Source organism: Macrobrachium nipponense, chromosome 2 (assembly GCF_015104395.2).
Source record: "Macrobrachium nipponense isolate FS-2020 chromosome 2, ASM1510439v2, whole genome shotgun sequence".
Lineage (NCBI taxonomy): Eukaryota > Metazoa > Arthropoda > Malacostraca > Decapoda > Palaemonidae > Macrobrachium > Macrobrachium nipponense.
The window spans coordinates 108,428,985-108,450,835 of record NC_087201.1 but is presented as its reverse complement, the minus strand read 5'-3'; the positions used below and the strand labels follow the sequence as shown (position 1 = coordinate 108,450,835).

At 37.5% G+C, this 21,851-nt stretch overlaps 1 protein-coding gene across 5 annotated transcripts in view; it reads left to right on the top strand.

The window, feature by feature from the left end:
- Positions 1 to 21,851, top strand: part of LOC135220898 (CLIP domain-containing serine protease HP8-like) — a 127,828-nt gene that overhangs the window by 46,441 nt on the left and 59,536 nt on the right. For 4 of the 5 annotated variants that reach the window (XM_064258517.1, XM_064258516.1, XM_064258518.1 and 1 more), the window contains exons 2-3: positions 5,841 to 5,924; positions 17,175 to 17,307. In XM_064258517.1, the coding sequence (XP_064114587.1) occupies positions 5,849 to 5,924; positions 17,175 to 17,307 (209 nt within the window). In that variant the 5' untranslated portion in view covers positions 5,841 to 5,848. Of the gene's footprint in view, positions 1 to 5,840; positions 5,925 to 14,936; positions 15,058 to 17,174; positions 17,308 to 21,851 lie in introns of those variants that run through there. The other variant, XM_064258519.1, reaches the window with a different exon arrangement.

The following is a 21,851-nucleotide window of genomic DNA, read 5'->3' as shown; positions in this document are numbered from 1 at the left end:
AGGTAGTAGTCTGCAGTTTGCTACCCCCCCCACCCCCCCAGGTAGTAGTCTGCAGTTTAGCCCCCACCCCCACCCTGCGGTAGTAGTCTGAGGTTTAGCCACACCCGCCTCCCCGCAGTAGTAGTCTGCAGTTTAGCCCCCACCCCAAACTGCGTAGTAGTCTGAGGTTTAGCTACCCCCCCACCCCTCCCTTAGTAGTCTGCAGTGCTGCAGTTTTGTAGTCTGTAGTTTTGCCCCCACGGTAGTAGTCTGTAGTTTTGCCCCCCACTCGGTACTAGTCTAGTCTATAGTTTGCCCCTGCAGTAGTAACTCTGCAGTTTCCCCCCTCCCCTGCGGTAGTAGTCTGCAGTTTTGGTCCCCTACTGTAGTAGACTGCAGTTTTAACCCCCTCCACAGTAGTAGTCTGCAGTTTTAATCCCTTCCCCAGCAGTATTCTGCAGTTTTACCCCCCTCCACGGTAATAGTCTGCAATTTTAACACCCCTCCCCAGTAGTAGTCTGCAGTTTTTCCCCCTCCCCAGTGGTAGTCTGTAGTTTTACCCCTCCCCAGTAATAGTCTGCAGTTTAACCCCCTCCCCAGTAGTAGTCTGCAGTTTCTACCCTTTCCCAGTAGTATCCCTGCAGTTTTCTACCCCCTTTCCCAGTAGTAGTCTGCAGTTTTACCCCCTCCCCAGTAGTAGTCTGCAGTTTTACCCCCTCCCCAGTAGTAGTCTGCAGTTTTACCCCCTCCCTAGTAATAGTCTACAGTTTTAACTCCCCCACCCGTAGGTAGTCTGCAGTTTTACACCCCAGTAATAGTCTGCAGTTTTACCCCCTCCCCAGTAGTAGTCTGTAGTTTTACCCCTTTCCCAGTAGTAGTCTGCAGTTTTACCCCCTCCCCAGTAGTAGTCTGTAGTTTTACCCCCTTTCCCAGTGGTAGTTTGCAGTTTTACCCCCCTCCCTAGTAGTAGTCTGCAGTTTTACCCCCTCCCCCAGTAGTAGTCTGCAGTTTAAACCCCTCCCCAGTAGTAGTCTGTAGTTTTACCCCCTCCCCAGTAGTAGTTTGCAGTTTTACCCCCTCCCTAGTAGTATTCTACAATTTTAACTTCCTCCCCAGAAGTAGTCTGCAATTTTGCGCCCCGCGGTAGTAGTCAGCAGTTTTACACCCGCGGTAGTAGTCTGCAATTTTGCCCTGTGTAATTATGTGCCCAAGTTTAACCCCCTCCCCTAGTAGTAGTCTGCAGTTACCTTCCACGTAGTTTATCTGCAATTTGCGCCCCGCGGTAGGTATTAGTCTTAGTTTTACACCTCGCAATTTGCCGCCCTGTGTATTGTATGTGCCCAAGTTGTGGTATTTTGATTTATTGCACTTTACAGCAGACCAAGAAACGTTGCTAGGAACCTTAATGTTGCAATTAGCCTTTCCTCAGGAGGTACAGACTTCCTCATTACTGTATTTTTCTGTTCTTTTTGGAAACAAGGAATACAAGGTCTCCGAAAACATCATCAGTCATTCCTAAATCCTTTCTATAATCTTCCGGGTTATTTCCTTTAATTCTTTCGATAAAGTCATCTGATAAAACCTCTTTTTCTTACCCATGGTTTCACCCATACTTTACTATTTTTCTTGCATATTTCATGCTCGTTTTCGTTTTGCAGGAGTGTTATAATCATTATTGCACTTATCTTCCTTGATTTAAAAACACCCACTACATCAGGACACTACAGGACTGAACGGAACAAGGTCACTGCATATTAACTCTGCCCTCTCAAAAAGTGGGTAGAGTAAGTCATCTGCGTGTATGGGCAATACCCAAGCGGACTGGAGCGTGCATGGACTTAGTAGACTCATTGCAAACAAAATCTTTTTGAAAACCCGAAAGCAACATTTTCTGGGGCCACCATAAAGTCTCTAAGGGGGTTGAAGAAAAATACACACGAATACATATGCGAATTTCTTCTTCTTTTAGAAATGCTTGATTGGTAATGGTCACTATTTAGTGAAAGTACGAAACAGAAAAGGGAAGTTTTCCCTGTCGCCGTCTGAAAATGTTACCTCCTATAAACAAGAGAATGACCGTTAGGCAGCGAATAGCCGTCGCGCACACAAGCCTTATGCTTCGATCAAAGAGCTGCCTGATGACTCGGCAAATAGTGCTTTAGCTTCTGTTTGAAGTCATCCGCTTCATAAGACGGACAAAACGTCTGTTATGGTAATACAGAAGTCATTCTGTTCGAATGTAAAGTTTCTAATACTTATGGAGCCGATGTGGCGGCGGGAGACTAAAAAAATGATAAGATGCTGGCGGTCTTGTTGAAAAACAAAACGTTTTTTTTTTTTTTCTTTAAAGACGTCACGACTGCGTGAAAGGATTTCGTATTTATTCAGGGTAAAAAAAATATACATCTCTCTCTCTCTCTCTCTCTCTCTCTTAAAGTGCCTCAGTTGCTCCTTTGTCAGGACGTCAGCCATCTTTGTGAAAGGGTTACCTTTCAGGCTGACAGTCAAGTGGTGCACCCGAGAGATTGTGAACACCAAAATTTTCCTCCGCGTGCTCTTGGAAAATGGTTGGCATCCCTGCATTCAAAAAACCCGTTGGTATTCTTGCATTTAACCTTTGAGCGAGAATCGGCATTCGCTAGAAATTCTCATTCCGCAAATTTCGGAGACACTCTTTGGCTTTATTTCTCCCTCTTGCCTCGCAAGACTTAGTAATTCAAACGTAGCTGTGTACGATATTTTCCTTTTTAGCAAAATGGTGCTAAAAACAAGGAATATCGTCGTTTTGCTAAACAGTTTTCAGGTGGAAAGAAAGAAAAAGCTTTTGCAGTTGTTTTTCGGTAGTTGGTGCATGTTGCTTTGAATATGAAACGCTACCAACGTTTTGAGATATTGCGCTGCTTTCATTATTTCCGAGGCAATGAACCTCGCAAAAGGGACTGGTGCAAGTCCTGGTTTCAACCTCTATCGAAAAATCTTTCAATGTTGCATATGTTCATGAACTGATTTATATAAAGCATAATGTACCTGTTTACCATGAAGGTAGTATCGATCATGGAAGTACAATTGGGAAATATGAAAACATCTTTTTTGTTAAAAGAAAAAAAATTCAAAGCACAAAGTTAACATTTATGTACAATTTTCGAAAGCACGTAATAATAATAGAATAATAATAATAATACATTTATTTCAGGTTAATTCTACATACAGATACAGAATATAGACATGCTGGAAGCAATAGACAAGAAGGGTATTGTTGTTTGGAGAAATAACGTAAATTTACGTTCGGCTATTAAAATCGCTCGCAATAGTTAGTGTCCCTGGCCAAAATAAAAATATCCTTAGAACTCCTGGTTTTAATAATGCATTTTTAGTATCTCTGGCTTTAATACAAGCATCCTTTTATACGAAACTTGAACAGAGGAATGGGAGTTAGATCTATGGCAGAGTTGGCCACACAAAGCTTTTGTTACACTTACGGTCCAGTACACACAGACCTCTTGCGGTAAAATAGTATATGTCTGGAATAAAACTCAAGAAGAATAAGGAAAAAAGTTGTTCCGCTGGGCTTGCCATCACTTTGTATGTTTCCTTTTGATATACGCTGGATTACAAAACATTTTCTGTTTTATTTTCATATGTTAATGAGACTCGCATCCGGCTTTACCGGAGGTGATCACCTTGCAAATGGTAGTTGTCTGCAACAAAAAATTTCAGTTCATCATGGAATACGCCCAAGGAAATAAATTTTCAAATAAGATTTTAAGGTTTAATTGGTAACGATGTTAACTGGAGCTATAGTGATTTGGAATATATATATATATAATATATATATATATATATATATATATATATATATATACATATATATATATATATATATATATATATAGATATATATATATATATATGTATATATAACTGAATCACGAAAGTTTGGAACATGATAAAATCCATAAATAGAGGTATAAGCCACGAAGGAAAAATAAACAACGGAGTTTCCGCAAGATCTTTCGACGTGAATAAGTTTTTTGTTTACCCAAGTTCTGAATAGCTGTCACCCTATATTATCCTTTAATTATCTTACCCTTGTGTCTGAGCAGATTGACTTAATCTTTTTGTCTTTTAAATTGTAACCATGTTTATGCTTCTTTGGAAAGGTTACTCCTTTGGTCCCAGGTGTGCCGGGATTCTTGGTACTAATCTCTTTATAATCCCTATCTGTCAGTTATATGAGCTTTCTTGTACTGTCAATTCCTCGTGTAAGTCAGTTTATCTGCTAAGTAAAGGACGTTAAACGTCGAAAGATCTTGCGGAAACTCCGTTGTTTATTTTTCCTTCTGTGGTTATATATATATATATATCCTATTATATATATATATATATATATATATATATATATATATATAATAAAAGAATATATATTATCCCATAAAAATATATATATCCCATAAAAACCCCAAGATATAGAAAGTAAGTGCTATATTTCAGAGACTTCTCTCTCCTTCAACCAATGCTTAAGAAGATTAAAGAGAAATTATCAACCGGAGTGACCTAGTTAAGGGCTACCTGTGGATGGATCTCTTGGTATAAATACCACCTTTTCTGTAATTTATCTCATTCATTACCTACCTGAAGAGAGAGACAGCAGTCTATGAAATATAGTACTTATTTTCTATATTTTGGCCTTTTTATGGGCTCATTTCATTAGATGGAATTTTGTAGTAACAGAACATTTTCACCAGATATATATATATATATATATATATATTATATATATATATATAGTATATATACATACATATATATAATATAATCACTTTAGCACGTGATTCATTTATCATACATAACCACAGGTGAAAAATAAGAGGCAGAGTGTAGGTCCTGACCAGTTTCGACTTTATTTCCAAGCCATTGACGAAATTCTCAAGGGACCCTACCGATAAAACGATTTGTAAATATTAACCAAATGATTTTGAAAAGCCACTCCTACCTTGATACCTGCATGTGGGTGGATCTGCAGTCTCAAACGGTTGTGTGTATGTTCGTCAGTACTGTCTCTGTAGTATACATATTTGTGACTTTTTTAATACTATGTATCAGTCCTTCGTCAATGGCTTGGAATAAAGTCGAAGCCGGTCAGGACTTACATCCCGCCTCTTATTTTTCACTGTGGATTGTGATATCTGTGTGTGTGGGTGTATATATGATAGTAATATATATATATATTAATATAATTATTATATATTATAGTGATGGTGTATATATATCATATATATATGCTATTATGTATGTTATATATATATATATACATATATATATATATTATATATATATATATATATAATATATATAACACATATATAAATAATACTACATATATATATATATATGTATATACTCATAAATATATGTATATATATAAATGCATGTGTGTGTGTGATTATGTTTACTTTTAACCAGGGAAAGTAATTCTATTACTCAACTAAAAAATAAAACGCCAGAGTAAAATTACGTAAATTTAGATGAAACACAATAGAGGAAAAAAGTTCAACACTTGCTCTTTGTAATCTCTGAAAGCAGGAGTAAAGATTTTCAATTTCTGAGAGTGAGAAGAGAATTATAGGCAGTACTTTATCAAGAAGATAAGAAACAGCAATATATTTCTACTGTTTCTCATGGAAATGTGTTGCCGTGAACCCCGGACAATACAACTGCATCTTTGTTCCCGAGAATAGAGTTAAGTTCTTTCGCACTATTAATCATCCAGTCACATTATCTTCCTCATATTAGCTCCTCGAGATGCCGAATAGGTGCACAAACAGAGTGAGACTCCCCTAATCTTTTCTTCTTCTTTCCAGGACTCGGGATGACTCTCATCACATCACATGTTCCAGTGACGTTCCTCTTGTTTTGCCTGGCGGTCGTCCGTGTGTATTCACAAGGTATGTAACTCCGAAATACTTTTCATGCGTTGCTACATTACGTGAGTGAGGTCATAATGCTTAACGCCCTTGACTGGATTCCACCCGCGTCTCACTTCAGGCTCGAGCCTGACTTACGAGATGGCAGAGGGCGTACCTTCCTCGGTGTTGTGCATTATCCTTAATGCTCTCCGGCACTTTAAACTCCTTGCTCCGCCTCTTACGAGTGGTTATTACAGCTGTTCAATAGCCTCGCTTGAATATGATAACGAGCCGCCAAGACTTATTTTCTGAACTGAAAAGTGTCTACCGCAGCATTTACTAAATAGAATTGTCAGAGTGTTCAAGCTTCTTCCCATTCACGCTTTTCCATAACGGAAAGGAAGCATATTTGATTTGTGTGAAATAGCATCAAGGGATAAAGCGCGTCATCAGATTAAATGGATTCTCGTGAATTGGAGCAAAATTCTCAAAATGGATGTTTTCATGCAATATGGCGTTATTTCTGGACACAGGAGAATGATATCTTTACACTTCATTTTCTGTGAAGCATAAGATCTTTCAAATTTAAGAGACATGGTGATGTTCAATGAATGAAAAGGGTAGTTATTAATTATTCTCTCTCTCTCTCCTCTCTCTCTCTCTCTCTCTCTCTCTCTCTTACACACACGCACACGCACACACATCACATTCTCCAATAAAAACGGAAACACATTAGAATGATTCCCTTGTACGTACCTAGACGGGTTTAACAACGACGTTCCGTGATAACGATGATTCGGAACATTTCCCACAGCGCATCTCTATACATAAATAGTTTAATCTTGTTTCCGGAATCACTGCAGAGATTACACCAGATTGTTTGATAGGAGCGATGAATAGATCAAACGAAGCCATTTAAGTAAAGATCCCTTGATCTCGTGCTTGCTGGAATGAACCAGCCCTCCGACCATTAGGGTTCCGTTTCTAAAGGTTAACAGGAGAGAGCACAATACTCCTTTTCAGTATCCTACATCGCAACCATTCTCCATTACTTGAATGGTTGCTGTTTATCAGGCGTTTCGCTCTGTTCTCCAGTGATGTGCAGCCACAGAAATAACTGATGTACTCAAAAGCGATTTGTAAATCCCAAATCCGTAGCCTGCCCTGTCTTGAAAAAACGGAAGGAAGATTCTCAGGACTTTCAGAGATATTGATCTCTTTAATGGAAGGTATTAACGTGCCGATATTTTTTAAGTGGACTTTTTCGTTTGTTAGAAAACTATGATTAAACTACTCTGTGCGTTTTCTCTCGCGGCCACTGTAGCAAGTTTTCCATCAGCTGAGGAGAGAAAAATCGGAGCATTGTTTTACCATCTTTTATGGTTCTTAATCAGTGGCTCCAACTTTCCTTTTATATTCGGGTTTTAATCTCCACTCTTTTGAGCCTGAAGACGTGAGAGAACAGGTATCGGCTCCTCCGGGATTATATTCCAGCTCCTTTCATCCCCATATTTCCGCCTCTACCAAATGGGGAATTCCGTTGCCCTTACCTTCGGATTTAGACTGAGAAATATTCTTCCCGCTTTTCAAAAAGGATTTTCGAAAATTGACGGATTCAGAGACGGGACGCGATGTTCACTACAGAATTTAGTTAGCGGGGCCCCTCTCGAAACGACCCTCTTCATTTTAGGATGAAGATGTCGGTTCGATGTGATGCGACGCGACAGGTAGTTACATTTCAGACCCGTTTCCCTAACAGAGGTGAATCTTAAAAAAAAAATAATAAAAAAAAAAAAATTAAAAAAATTTCTCCCCTAGATGCTGACTGAAGAACGAATTCCCTGTGCACTAAACTTCCGTACCATCAGACACTTTCCACACCCATAGCCACAGACCTTCCTTGTATCTATGTCAGTAGCACGTCAATTACCGTACAAACTTTGCGCTGCACGCTTTCTTCCTGCAAGCAATCTTGTTTCCACTTCATACAAAGACTCCTTGAGCTATTTTGTCCACCCGGCATTTTCTAGGAAACTATGAAATATGCTTATGAAAAAGATACACATTATAAGAGTAGTTCTTGATTTGTGAAATTCTTAGCCTTGTCGTCGCATTGTTTTTTTTATTAAATTTTTCTGCATTCTTTATTTCTGGTTTTATCTAGGGTCTTCCACAGACTATTTTCCTTTATAAGATTTTGTAACCTTCAAACCAAACACTCACACGGAAATAAATACACAAACTGGACAAGAAATCATGAAGATTAACTAAAATTAATCTAATCTCAAGTGATATGTGCCGAAGTTCTTATACTTAAGAGAAGCGGAATCATTTTGAAGTGAAACTATGATAAAATTCCAAATCATAGCTACATTTTAAATTCGTATCTTAGGCAACCTTGGACGATAGATTGAAGTTTCACTGTCTGGACGCGACTGAGGAAATAGTTAATTGGTTCACCGAAAAGCAGTCTAACTCTTGCAGAAATGCATGTACACTTTAAAACTGTACCAGCACGTGAGTCTATAAGAAGCGTAGCAGTAGTGTTATAATTAGTTAAAACCTATTTACAAAAATCAAATATTCACTACATATATACATATTCATTTCTTCAATAAAATGGAATGAATATATGATAATATGCAGAAATGCTTGATTATCGTTCTCTCTCTCTCTCTCTCTCTCTCTCTCTCTCTCTCTCTCTCTCTCTCTAATCAATCAAGTAATAAAATCCAAAATAAGAAAGAAACAAATAAAGAGAGGAATAAAGAATATCAGGTAAAAGAAAAAAGCAAACCATCAACGAGATATGCAGAGATATCAGCAAAAAATTTCAAAGCCTCTACTCAAGAGATAATAACTGTATTTATTATGCAAGAGGATATTGCAGATACGGAGAAAATTGCAGATTCAGACACAAAATGAATAATTATGATGAAGGAAGATCAAATATTATGGAAAAGTTGGATTTTTTAATGTCAGAATTTCTGGAAATGAAAAAAAGAACAACCTACCAGAACAGGAAAGAGACATGGGAAAATCCTTATTATTACCAATATTAAATGAAGGAGAAAACACGCAAACCATCATAGTGATGAATGCGTAGGGTTTAGTTACGAGTAACTCAAAAAGAAAAATAGAGTACTTAGAAGAAAATTGAAAAGAATAGATGTAATGAATATAAGTGAAACCTGGTATTCCCAAGAGACTGGGAATGATGATCAAATAAAAGGGTTCCAAACTTATAGATCAGATAGAAAAAATAGGAATCAAGGGGGAACCGCAATATATGGGAAAGACAAAAAACAAGGAAAAATATATGAGAAATATAGTAACTCAGAATGTGAACTAATAGCGGTAGAATTTGAATCTGAAAAATTAATGAACATAGTAATATATAGACCTCCTAATACTAAAGAGTTTGAATTAATAATAGAAAAATTGGATGATATATGTAGAAATCACAAGGACTGGACTATTCTCCTATCTGGAGACTTTAACTTTCCTTTCGTAGACTGGAAAGAACGAATAGGAGATTGTGGTTGTACTTATACATATAAAAAAGAGAGTAATAGTAGTGCAGAAGATAAGAGGCAATTCGAAAAGCTATTAGATATGCTACTAGAATACAACATTCAACAAATAAATCACCTGCCAACAAGAAAGGAAAATACTTTAGACCTAGTATTTGTGAACGAGATGAATTATGTTAAAGAAATAATAGTTTATAATGCGAGTATTTCAGACCATAAGGTCATAGAATTAACAGTCCATTCCAAAGCAAGTGAAAACAGAGATAAGCAAGAAATGAAAAAGTGGGAAGGATATGGAAAACACAACTTCTACAGTAAAAATATAAAATAGGTCAGAAATAAATGAAGAATTAAACAAAGATTGGGATAACATTTTCGTAAGTTGATGACCATAAGGGTAAATACGGAGATATTATATAAAATATTAGAGAAAATAGTGGATAAATATATACCGAAGAAGAAAAGTAAACATCAGTCATGCATACCAAGAGATAGAATAGAAGGCTCTTGTTCCAGAAAATCAGAAAGTGGAAAAAAGGTCTTGCAAAAGAAAAAAATGCATGGAAACTTATAGAAACTAAAAAGAGTAAGATGGAAAATGCAGAACAAAAGATTATACAATCAAAAGAAAATAAAAAACGGGACTTGGAAGAAAAAACCCTAATAAATATCAAGCAAAACCCCAAACTATTATACTCATACGCAAAAAAGATGAATAAAAGAACAATAGAAATATACAATCAAAAGAATAAAAAACGGGACTTGGAATAAAAAACCCTATCATAAATATGCAGCAAAACCCCAAACTATTATAGCTCATACGCAAAAAAGATGAATAAAAGAAGAATAGAAATAGGCCCTCTAAGAATTGAAGGGAGATTAACGAATGAAAAAAAGGAAATTTAGCTGCAGCAGGGCCTGATGGAGTTCCTGCTATTTTGTTAAAGAAAGTAGTTCATTCTATCGCAAAGCCACTTGCAATATTATTAAGACAAAGTGTAGATACAGGCGATTTATTATAGCACAAATATATATTACCCCTACATTCAAAAGTGGATCAAGACTAGAGGCAAGTAATTATAGGCCTGTGAGTCTAACATCACATATTATAAAAAGTGTATGAAAGGGTAATGAAGAAAAATATTATGAAACATTTAATAAAAAATAATCTGTTTAATATAGAACAACATGGTTTCGTACCCGGAAAAAGTACACAAACCCAACTGTTAGTCCACCGTGAAAACATATACAAAAATATGAAAAGCGGAAATGAAACAGATGTGGTTTATCTAGACTTTGCAAAAGCTTTTGACAGGGTAGACCATAATATATTAGCGAAGAAAATTAAAAAACATAATATAGTGGATAAAGTAGGAAGATGGTTAAAAGAATTTTTACACAACAGACAACAGATAGTTATTGCAAACGATGAGAAATCGGATGAAGCTAAGGTAATTTCCGGTGTGCCACAAGGTACGGTGTTAGCTGCATTACTGTTTGTTATTATGATTGCAGACATAGACAGTAATGTTAAGGACTCGTTAGTGAGTAGTTTCGCTGATGACACAAGAATAAGTAGAGAAATTACTTGTGATGAAGATAGGAACGCGCTACAAAGAGACCTTAACAAAGTATATGATTGGGTAGAGGTAAAAAGGATGGTATTTAACTCTGATAAATTTGAATCAATAAACTATGGAGACAGAGAAGGAAAGCTATATGCATATAGGGGACCTAATAATGAGACAATCACAAATAAGGAAGCAGTTAAAGACCTTGGTGTGATGATGAATAGGAACATGTTATGCAACGATCAAATAGCAATTCTATTGGCAAAATGTAAATAAAAAATGGGAATGTTGTTACGGCATTTCAAAACAAGAAAAGCTGAACACATGATTATGCTTTATAAAACATATGTTCGTAGTCCGCTTGAATATTGCAATATGATATGGTACCCACACTATCAAAAGGATATTGCACAAATAGAGAGTGTACAAAGGTCCTTTACAGCTAGAATAGAAGAAGTTAAGGACCTTGACTACTGGGAAATACTGCAATCCTTAAAATTATATAGTCTAGAAAGGAGAAGAGAACGCTACATGATAATTCAGGCATGGAAACCGATAGAAGGAATAGCTGAAAACATCATGGAGCTAAAAATATCAGAAAGAGCAAGCAGAGGTAGATTAATAGTGCCCAAAACTATACCAGGAAAAATAAGGAAAGCACACAGGACATTAATCCACTACGCACCAGCATCGATAATGCAGCGTCTATTCAATGCGTTGCCAGCTCATCTGAGGAATATGACAGGAGTGAGCGTAGATGTGTTTAAGAATAAGCTCGACAAATATCTAAACTGCATCCCAGACCATCCAAGATTGGAAGATGCAAAATATACCTGAAGATGTAATAGCAACTCTCTGGTAGACATTAGAGGTGCCTCATACTGAGGGACCTGGGGCAACCCGAACAAGATGTAAGGTCTGTAAGGTAAGGTAAGGTCTCTCTCTCTTTTAACAAAGACTGTAATATTATCGTAAGTATTTCAAGAAATTATTTGAGATAGTTGTGCTAATCATTTCTCTCATTTCTCTCTACAATATTATCTTAACTATAGACCCTGAGCGTGTGTCGCAGACTGGTGAATGCTATACAATATCTAATGCATAAGAGGTTTGGCCACGAATTCTTGCGTAAAAGGTATCGTCCTATCAAAGATCGCTCTCTCTCTCTCTCACTCTCTCTCTCTCTCAGGAGCATCGCAACAAATTTTGGTGGTATTTACCTTGCAACTCCAGCCAGGTCAGTGGTGCCTGAAAACACTGATGAAGCTTCGATCTTCATGAAGGTTTCTCGCAGCGCTGATTTTTCACGCGGAAAACCATTAATCCTTTCCTCTCTAAGAGGCTCTCTTAGCTACGGAGCGTCCATCTTCACGGTATATTTTAGGAGGGTTTTCTCTGGAAAATATTGACGTGAGAGATGTATTTTTTCCTTTTCCTGTGCACCTGTGGAAGGCTCTTTGCTTCCAGCGGTTTTCCATGATTGAGCTTTTTCTAATAAATGCGATGTACGCACACACGTTGCTTACTTTGCATGCATTTTTCAGTTTGGGGGAATTGAACGGCAGCTGGGAGCAGTAAAAGGAAACTGATGCAGTACCTATTCCTACTTGACTTCGCACGAAATATTGATCGTATTTATATAACAAGAGCCGAAGTAAAGCTGAAGATCATTGCTACTGTCAGTCTGCAAATTAGACGTAAGTCAACAGAGGATCGCGACAGATAAAGTCTAACGAAGCCTGGTTAGAAAGATAATTGGAGATAAAGCTGAATATGTTAATCTGGTTCCGACTTGTATTTGATATAGTACAGAGGCCTCTGGAAACAGAGGATCTGAGGGGATTGTGATGCTGGTGAGATGTGGAGGACTTGTGAAGAGGAGGAATGGAATGGAATATAGAATTTAGGCCAAACGCCAAGCATTGGGACCTATGAGTTCATTCGGCTCTGAAAGGGAAACTGAGAGTAAAGAAGGTTTTTAACAGGAGGAAACATTTCAGTTGCACTATGAAACAACTGTTATAAGAGGGTGGAAAATGATATGGAAGAAAGAAAATATGAGCGGAGGTACAGTAAAAGGGAATGAAGGAGGTGGACGAAGGAACACTGCAAAGCACTTCAAGTAATGCCTACAGTGCACCACGGGGGTGAGGAGGAGGAAAGGGTTATTAAGACGTTATAAGTTGAGTACACACCATGAGCAGTAGTGCTACACGATGCCATATAATAGACACAGAAGAGCCAAAATGATATCCTACGACAAACGAAGAAATTAACTAAATTAACAGTAATAAACTTCTTTGTTTACTCAATGAGTTTTAGTTTTTGTTTCAGCATTTAGTTCCCTTCAAACTCCCCCTGTTTTCCAGCACAGTTTTCTAATTCCCACCTAATTCTGCTCCTCTTTTAGGGTTCTTTCGCAACGAAGAATTTTTCCCTCTTTGGTTAACAGGCATTTAAGAGCAAACTTTCCAATTTTATCGTCGTTTGTTGGCTTATTCTCTGTCTCTGGTCATCGGGAAAATAATGCAGAGTTATTTTAGCATTTTACAGCACAGCTGAATATTACTTTCGGTAATTCTATTCAACTTTAGTATTCCAGGAAAGCAAATGCACCTGAGAGAGGAATAACTAGATTAAATGCACACTAAAGTATCAGCCCTGACTTTAACCCACCCTAGGTCATAGTACCCTAACTGACCTCCCTCTGCAGCGTTGCCCCTGGATAGATCACCGCTGCAACCCCCTTCCTTAGTATTCGCGGTCAGGGAATCGAAAAGTTCCGACGAACATTTGTCAAAAGGACGCATTCTGTTTTGTCTCAAAAGGACTACAAAGAGGCCTAACTGATCAGTGTCATAATTACTCTTTTATGTGTACATTAATTCGTTGCGTTCACTTCTTTTGTTTCTTTAGGTGAATACATTCTGACCTGCGGAAGCAAGCTTTTAAGTTAATGGTCTTTCAGCCTTATTCCAAAATAATAATGATAAAAACTATTCAACCAGTTATTGTGTGCTTCAAGGGACACATCGGTCTCAGGATTATCGCTAAGTATCTATGTGCAAGCGGATTTGTCCATACGAGAAGATACTAAAGGCCAAATGTACATTAATTTCCTATAGGTGTTCAGGTGAAGAAGTTTTTTATGGATAGACTCAAATTTTCCGGTTAGGCTTCCATGTTCGGTAAGCAATGACGTCACACCGCATACGTTTCATCAGACAGCATTCGGGACTGATATATCTAGGATATAATCACGTGATCAGGTCACGTGACACATAAGAAGAGATCATTTTTCTATATGGTCTGCTCTCGCTATATACCATAACTGAGTGAAATCTGACGAATAGTTTCCAAATTACACTTACTTGCATGCAGAGTATATTTGAAAGACCTTGCTTGCATGATTTTTTAATCGTAACGAACACAGCGTGGTTGCCAAAGCTTGCAATATTTGGTTGCTAGTGTATATGTAGGCGATGCATGTAAAATTCGAGGTTCTCTCCATCGGCTGTTTTCAGCAAAATCCAATTTGGCAGCCATGTCACGGGATGCTGACGTCATTCCACATGCGTGTCACCATCACTCTGTGAAACACAATTCGTCTGCTTTGACTTTTGGCATACATACACACACACACACACACACACACACACACACAACACACATATATATATATATATATATATATATATATATATATATATATATATATATATATATATATACTGCATCACTCTTTGCTCACCGTAATGGAAACTCTGCATACACTTGCATAATTAGTTACATACATATGTAGTACATACAAATATACACACACAGACACACACACATACATATATATACACATATATATGTTTGTGTATATGCGTGTATGTGTGTATTTATATCTGAATATTTGTGCACTGTACATAAATATGCATATGTTCACGTATCTATTTCAGGTGGTATGGGCGTGTGATCTTTAAATATACATCAACCGTTTTCCCGCAGTTACCGCAAACCACCTACTTCTCCAATTTCAGTATATTTGAACTGAGTCTCGAAGGTGTATGAAGTTTAACAGTAAGCATCGCCATCCCTGTTTGTAAGCGACTGAAATTGATTTAACAAAAGCCATTTATAATCACGCATGGATCATGCATGCAAAATATGAACATTTTTCCACAACCGTTCTTCAGATCTTTTCAGTTTTCAGAAGAATCCAAAATGGCAGCCATATTATGTCAATAAATTAGAAAAGAATAGAATAAAGAATTTAGGCCAAAGGCCAAGCACTGGGACCTATGAAGTCATTCAGCTCTGTAACCGAAATCGAGACTAAAGGCGGTTAGAAAGGTGTAACAGGAGGAAAACCTCGCAGATGCACCATCATCAATTGTTAGGAGAGGGTGGACAGTAAGATGGAAGAAAGAGAATATGAACAGAGGTACAATAAAAGTAAGATGGAAGAAAGAGAATATGAACAGAGGTACAATAAAAGGAATGGAAGGGGTTGCAGTTAGGGACCGAAGGGACGCTGCAAAGTACCTTAAGTCAAGGAGGTTGCCTTCAGTAATGTCGATAGTGAAATTTCACCTAATATCATCCAGTCGGTTTTCCTCTTGTTATGGCACAAAATCGTTCGGTAGAGTAATACACAATAGGGTTGCTTGAATTAATAATATCAATAATAATATCTATAAAATTGAAATGACTGTTGCATTGTCAAACTGATTTTGTCAAAAGAGTATTCATAAAAAGACCTTCCAAAGACAGAATTTACGGTGACCCTGGTTGTAAATGATGCCCAATGACAATTTAGATAGTTTCACGGTTATCTGTCTTGACAATTAAAGCGTAGCTGACAAACGTACATAAACATTCAGTGTGGTTATTAATGAACTGATGAGGATGAATAAATCCTCATAATGTCGTTCACAATACAGTGAGGTGACGTGGGCTGCTCCCAGTGTTCTAAAGAGAATTTTTTCTACGTCATGAACTGCATCAGATTTGCAACCTAGGATTGTTCACCGAAAGCTATCCGCACAACCAAGATACATACACTATTACTATTAGGTCTTACAATTCTACTTCATTGTGTCCAATTTTATATCTCGGTGGGAGTCGGTAGTTTGGGTCGATCAGTCAGATTCGGACACGTGGAGATTTCGCCAGCATACAAAACAGCTTATAATTCTGATGACATCAGTTATTACAAGGATTGGGGCCATTTACTTACAGATCGAAGTTACTGTCTGACGATGGCCAAAGTGACAGAGAACTCGCCTTTAATTTCTTACTTCTTACGTGTGTTTTCTCTCAGGCGGCCGAGGGAGTCTAAAATTTCATCTGCTTATTAACACACTTCTGATGCGTAAATTTTCCATAAACATAATTTCGTGCGTATTTTCCATGTTCGGGGTTTGCTATTGTTTCTGAAAAACTATTTGTTGCTCGACCTGACGCGTGTCAACTTGTGTTAGGATACACAAGTCCCCAGCACTTTGCATTCAGATGACTGTATGACATTTCGCCATTATTAGGAATTAAATTTCTTTAGTTGGTCTGGTCATCAATGTGATATCTCATAATGGGTGTAGTTCTCCGTCATGTTTAATTTAACGCGTAACATGTTAATCCTTTATGAATATTTAGTTCATAAAAAGATCAACTGGTACTATAAAGTAGATTCACATCAACCGGGCAGCTGATATCTAGGCTGTCCCTTACGACGCTCCTGATTGGCTGTTGATAAGTCAATCACAGGGCTGGAAACTCTCAGTCTCTCGAGTGAGTTCACATAGGCAGGATGTAAGTTCCACCTCTCCTGAGGGATGCGTCTTTCAAAAGTATCCCACAGGATTTCTCACGAGAGACTGAAGGTTCCCAGCCCTGTGATTGGCTTATTAACAGCCAATCAGGAGCGGTCGTAAGGGACTGGCCTGGACATCAGATGCACGGTTGATGTGAATCTACTATAGTATATTTAAGCATATGATTGCATGAATGCATGACATCTTTAATGCTGGGCATTGCATACGAGTAGATGAGTTGCATGACATGGGAGTTCACACATCATGAGCATGATGATAGAACAGTGCATATTTACGTTACGTTTTGCGCTATTTTCTGAAACTCTCTTCTTCAAAGGTTCTTTATCAAGTATCATAAGTTTACTTTTCACCTCTTATCCACAGGATGCTCAACGTCAGATGGTGGCCGCGGTCAGTGCGTCGCCATCCGCGACTGCCCCGCTGTTTTGCAAATCCTGCAGTCAGCGCAGTCTGGACGTGACCCAAGTGCTGCTTCGAAGCTCCGAGGATTTCTAAGGTAAGTGGTTCATTTGAGAAGTAGAAATGAGTGTGTTGGTTCTGGCGATCTAACAGTAACCAAATTTTCGCTTACTCGGTGAGTAAGCCTACAAACTATTTACTGTTGTTGTCGTTGTTGTTGAGGGGTTTCCTAGGAAAGCCTAAAAAGGATTAAAAAAGGAGTTTCGCGTTGACTTAAAAATACAGGAATTTTAGAATAGGATATTTATGATTTATTCATTAGAATGAAAATGTAAAAAAAATAATGTGCATGTTAAACAGTACAGAGAGATTATTTCTAATAAAATATAGCGCATCTATTTTAATTTTAGTTGGTGATGTAACAACGTTCTGTTTTACTTTAGATTTAAGAACGCGCCTCGAGTAAGCCGGAGGTCGGATCACGCCTTGTTTTTACACGCAGGCATGTGCATGCGATCAGGATACAGTTAATATGAAGTTTGCACCTAAAATTTTATGCATGCACATGCATGAGTATGTATGTGGCCAAGATACAGTATAATGATTTTAAAAACATGAGAATAAGCTGGTAGATGTTTACGTTATGTGGTCAGTAATTAAGAACTAAACTGACCTCTACATATCGACATTCACACCAGGACTCGAGAAAAGCAGTCCCTTGCTACATGAGGTCACGAAACAAGATGCAGTACGATTTTGTCTCTCGTCAAGTCGTGGAACTAAATTATACACAAATTCTTTATTAAACTGAATGCTTTATATATATATATTTATATATATATATATATATATATATATATATATGTGTGTGTGTGTGTGTGTGTTGTGTGTGTTGGTGTGTGTGCATCCACTGTAGCAAGAAGGAGCACGTGATTGAGAATATCACAAATCCATGTAAGTAAGTAAGGCGGAGACTTTGAACAAGTACTTTCGTAGTTTATTCTACATTTTCAAGTTCACACTTAAAAATGCAGAATAAACTATGAAAGTTCTTGTTCAAAGTCACGGTTTTGACTCACCTTCTTACATGGATTTTAATGATAATATATATATATATATATATATATATATATATATATATATATATATATATATATATACATAGCTATATATATATATATATATATATATATATTATATATATATATATTAATGTGTCAGTAACGATGCTGAGTAGGTGTTTGTTTGATGTATACACACAACATACACACACACACACACACACACACGCATATATATATATATATATATATATATATATATATATATATATATATATATATACATATATATCAAATATCGTGTTTCTGAATAATAATTTTTCTATTCCTATATCGAAAACTGGAACGAATTTAAAGAGCAAGCAATTAAGTGACAAACTCGAGTTTCAGAAAAACTCCCAAAACTAGCACCAAAAAAAAAAAAAAAAAAAAAAGTAAGTTCGTAGAGAAGCCTAAGATGTTTTTTTTTCACTGAACTGCTCATCTACGGAATGACCTCATTAAGTAAGCTATTTTCCATAGAGTAAAAAATATGAGAAAATTATGAATGTGATTTAGCATGCGTGAGCTAATGGGAAAAGATGGAAATCGAAGGTCTCACCTAATCGGAAATCGTCACCTCGGCTCTGTTCTCCCCTTCAGAAGAAGAAGAAAAAAGAAGAAGACGAGGAGGAGGAGGAGGAAAACAGAAAAGTCTTTATAAAGGAAACGGTGGTGATGAATTCGCCACGTTCGAACTTTTAAATTTTCTGACTCGATCTTTTCTTTAGGCGACGTTTGTTCTCTTAGTTTCTATAAACTTTACCAGTCGGAGCCTCTGGTTTTGAATAATTAATTACCTCATTCCTTCTGACTTTCTTCGAGTTTTACTTGCTTCGTTCTGTGTAATAGGTTCTAATCACCTAATGACTTTCTATGTTCATTTACCGATCTGAGAAGCAATCAAGAAATTTTTTCCTCCTGTACTCTCTCTCTCTCTCTCTCTCTCTCTCTCTCTCTCTCTCTCTCTCTCTCTCATCCTTCAAGTCCTGTGCTTTTCTCCCTCCCAGGTGCATCCTACTATTCTCCCTCCTACTCTCGCGCCCTCTTTTAATACCCCTGTTCTCCTCTCTCTTCCTCCCTTCGCCACAAAGCCTCCTATTCTGGAAGCTGCGCCTAGGGCCTCCTGGAAGACAATTGCCCCTCCAAAATAAACAAAATCCGAGCGAGAAAAAAAGATGGAACGAAAAAGCCTCCAAGCTCGCTTAGGCTGAGAAAATGGAGAAAAGATTATATATATGAGGACTGAGGAGACGGGTTTAAACCTGCGCGAGTTGGCAGCCCTGCGACCTGCTGGCTAATCGATAGCCAAGTCCTTTGATAGTTTACTCTTCGTCGTACTCCTTTCCCTCCCTCTCTTCCTCCCTCCTTCCCTCCCTCCTCTATTCTTTCATTTTGCCAGTCTTCGTTCTCCTTATCTTTTCTTGCCTTCGATCTCTACAACTTTAACCCGACAAGTGACATTTTTGTCTAATTTCCCTAATGAGAGGAACCATGACGTCATTTCATTGCTCCAATCAGCGACAAGAAAGTAGAACAAGGAGGGTAAATTCTACCTTGAAAGGCGAGTAATGGGATTTCTCCACTCTCATTCGCTGTAATTTGGAGGTTAGGATTCCATATTAATCCTGTGGCTTTATGAGGTCCAGTGAATGATTTCAGCTGAACATGCATTACATATTATATTTAGCGATCTTTTTTCCGGTAGCAGGGATTTCACTCGAAAAATATACAGAGCTTTTCAGGTAAATCTATTGATTAAATCATTAATAATGTGCAGGTATACATTTCAATCTAAATCTCTAATTCCATATGGATTGGAAAATTATTTGCATTCACAGATAGAATCATGGATTAAAAAAAACTTGTTTAGAATATTAAAAATTCCTTTTGGATTCAGCCTTCTCGTTCCTTTTCATTTTCCAAGATGACTCATTTGTTCTCAGATGACTAATTTCCACTGTCGATAGTCTTTCCGGAGAGAGCCACAGAAATACTGCGAGAGTTTGGCATTTCATCTCTCTGTCTGCCCAAGTCGTCCCGCGGTCTTTTTTACTGAGAAAAAATGCCTTCGGGGATTGTTGCGGGATACCAGCCATTTGCGTCAGCAATTGTCCAGAATAAAAAACTAAAAAGAAAATCTAAACCGAAGCCTTCACTGTTTCCGTTTTCTGCTCCTATTATAGCTCTTTTTTGCATTGGTTGAGGAAAAACAGTGCATAACTTTTCACGAAATTTCATATTCAAGATAACAGGATGACTATATGTATAGTTGGTCGTTTCTCTGCTTATGCACCTTTTGTTTTGAAATGAAATGTAGATAGTACGTGAGAGACCTACACTCGTCTGTTAGGACAGCCAGCATTACCACTTGCTAATTGTATACGGTTCATTTCGGTGATCCTATTCACCGTAATACAACGTCAGTGTATTACTACGCCTCTTCTCTTATATTGAAAACCAAACATCGAAGGAAGTATTAAATAAATCTGTGAATGACAGTATCTAAGGTTTTTTATATGAATCACTGAAGCTGAAATAAGCACCATACCAAGTTATTCAGGGAATATGTTACAAACGTTAAAATTCACTGCTGTTTCAAGACCAATTGGTCCCCTCGTCAAGTGAATACGACTGATAAAATAAAAAGAAGGGAAAGTTACAAATATTTAGAAAGAAAAAATATATAAAAAAAGCCACCTGCGGTCATTGCCGAACTGCCACTATAAACAGGTTTTGTTAAATATTCAACGGCCTAACAATATCGTTATGGTTGCCTGCTTGAATTACATAATGGGATAACAATCAGTCGAACTTGTAGATACCATCATTACGTTAAAACAAAGCTGTTTCAGTGGGTTGCCCAACATGAAACTCTTTTGTCCTCAGTGAAATCCCGGTAAATAAAGTAATATAAAATTATCATTCTTAAAATATAGGTAACGAAAATACGTAGTCATGTTATTAAAAAATCCATCTAAAATATGAATTTTCATCAGATTAATCCAATAAAATTTGTCACGCCTTGACAAATGATGTTCGCAAGTGTAACTCTATAGCATGAAATTCATAATTTCGCCATACCGCGTAGCCCCTAATTAGTATAAATACTGTTCAGTTCAGGTCTACATTTATTGGTCTTCGCGTAATTCACCCTATGTTCAGCCTGCAAGAGGATTGCATTTAATTAAGTTCACATTCCTCGGCAAAGTCGGATTACTCAGCGCCCGGGGGCCCCGCCGGAGAACGGCCCACATTTCGTCAGAGTTCGAGAGAAGCCTGAATGTTTCTTTTTTCGGCTGTTTTCCACCCTGCAGAGTCGTTACACTCACCTAATTGGGGTCTCATTATTCCGATTTCGTTATTTCTGCGCTGAATTGGATTATATTTTGCATATCATCAGCATATTACTACAGAATATTACCCGAGACATATTTTGCTCTGTGTCGTACTACAACGTTTACAGTTATTTCTCACTGTCTTGACAGCTCTCTCTCTCTCTCTCTCTCTCTCGTCTCTCTCCTCTCTCTCTCTCTCTCTC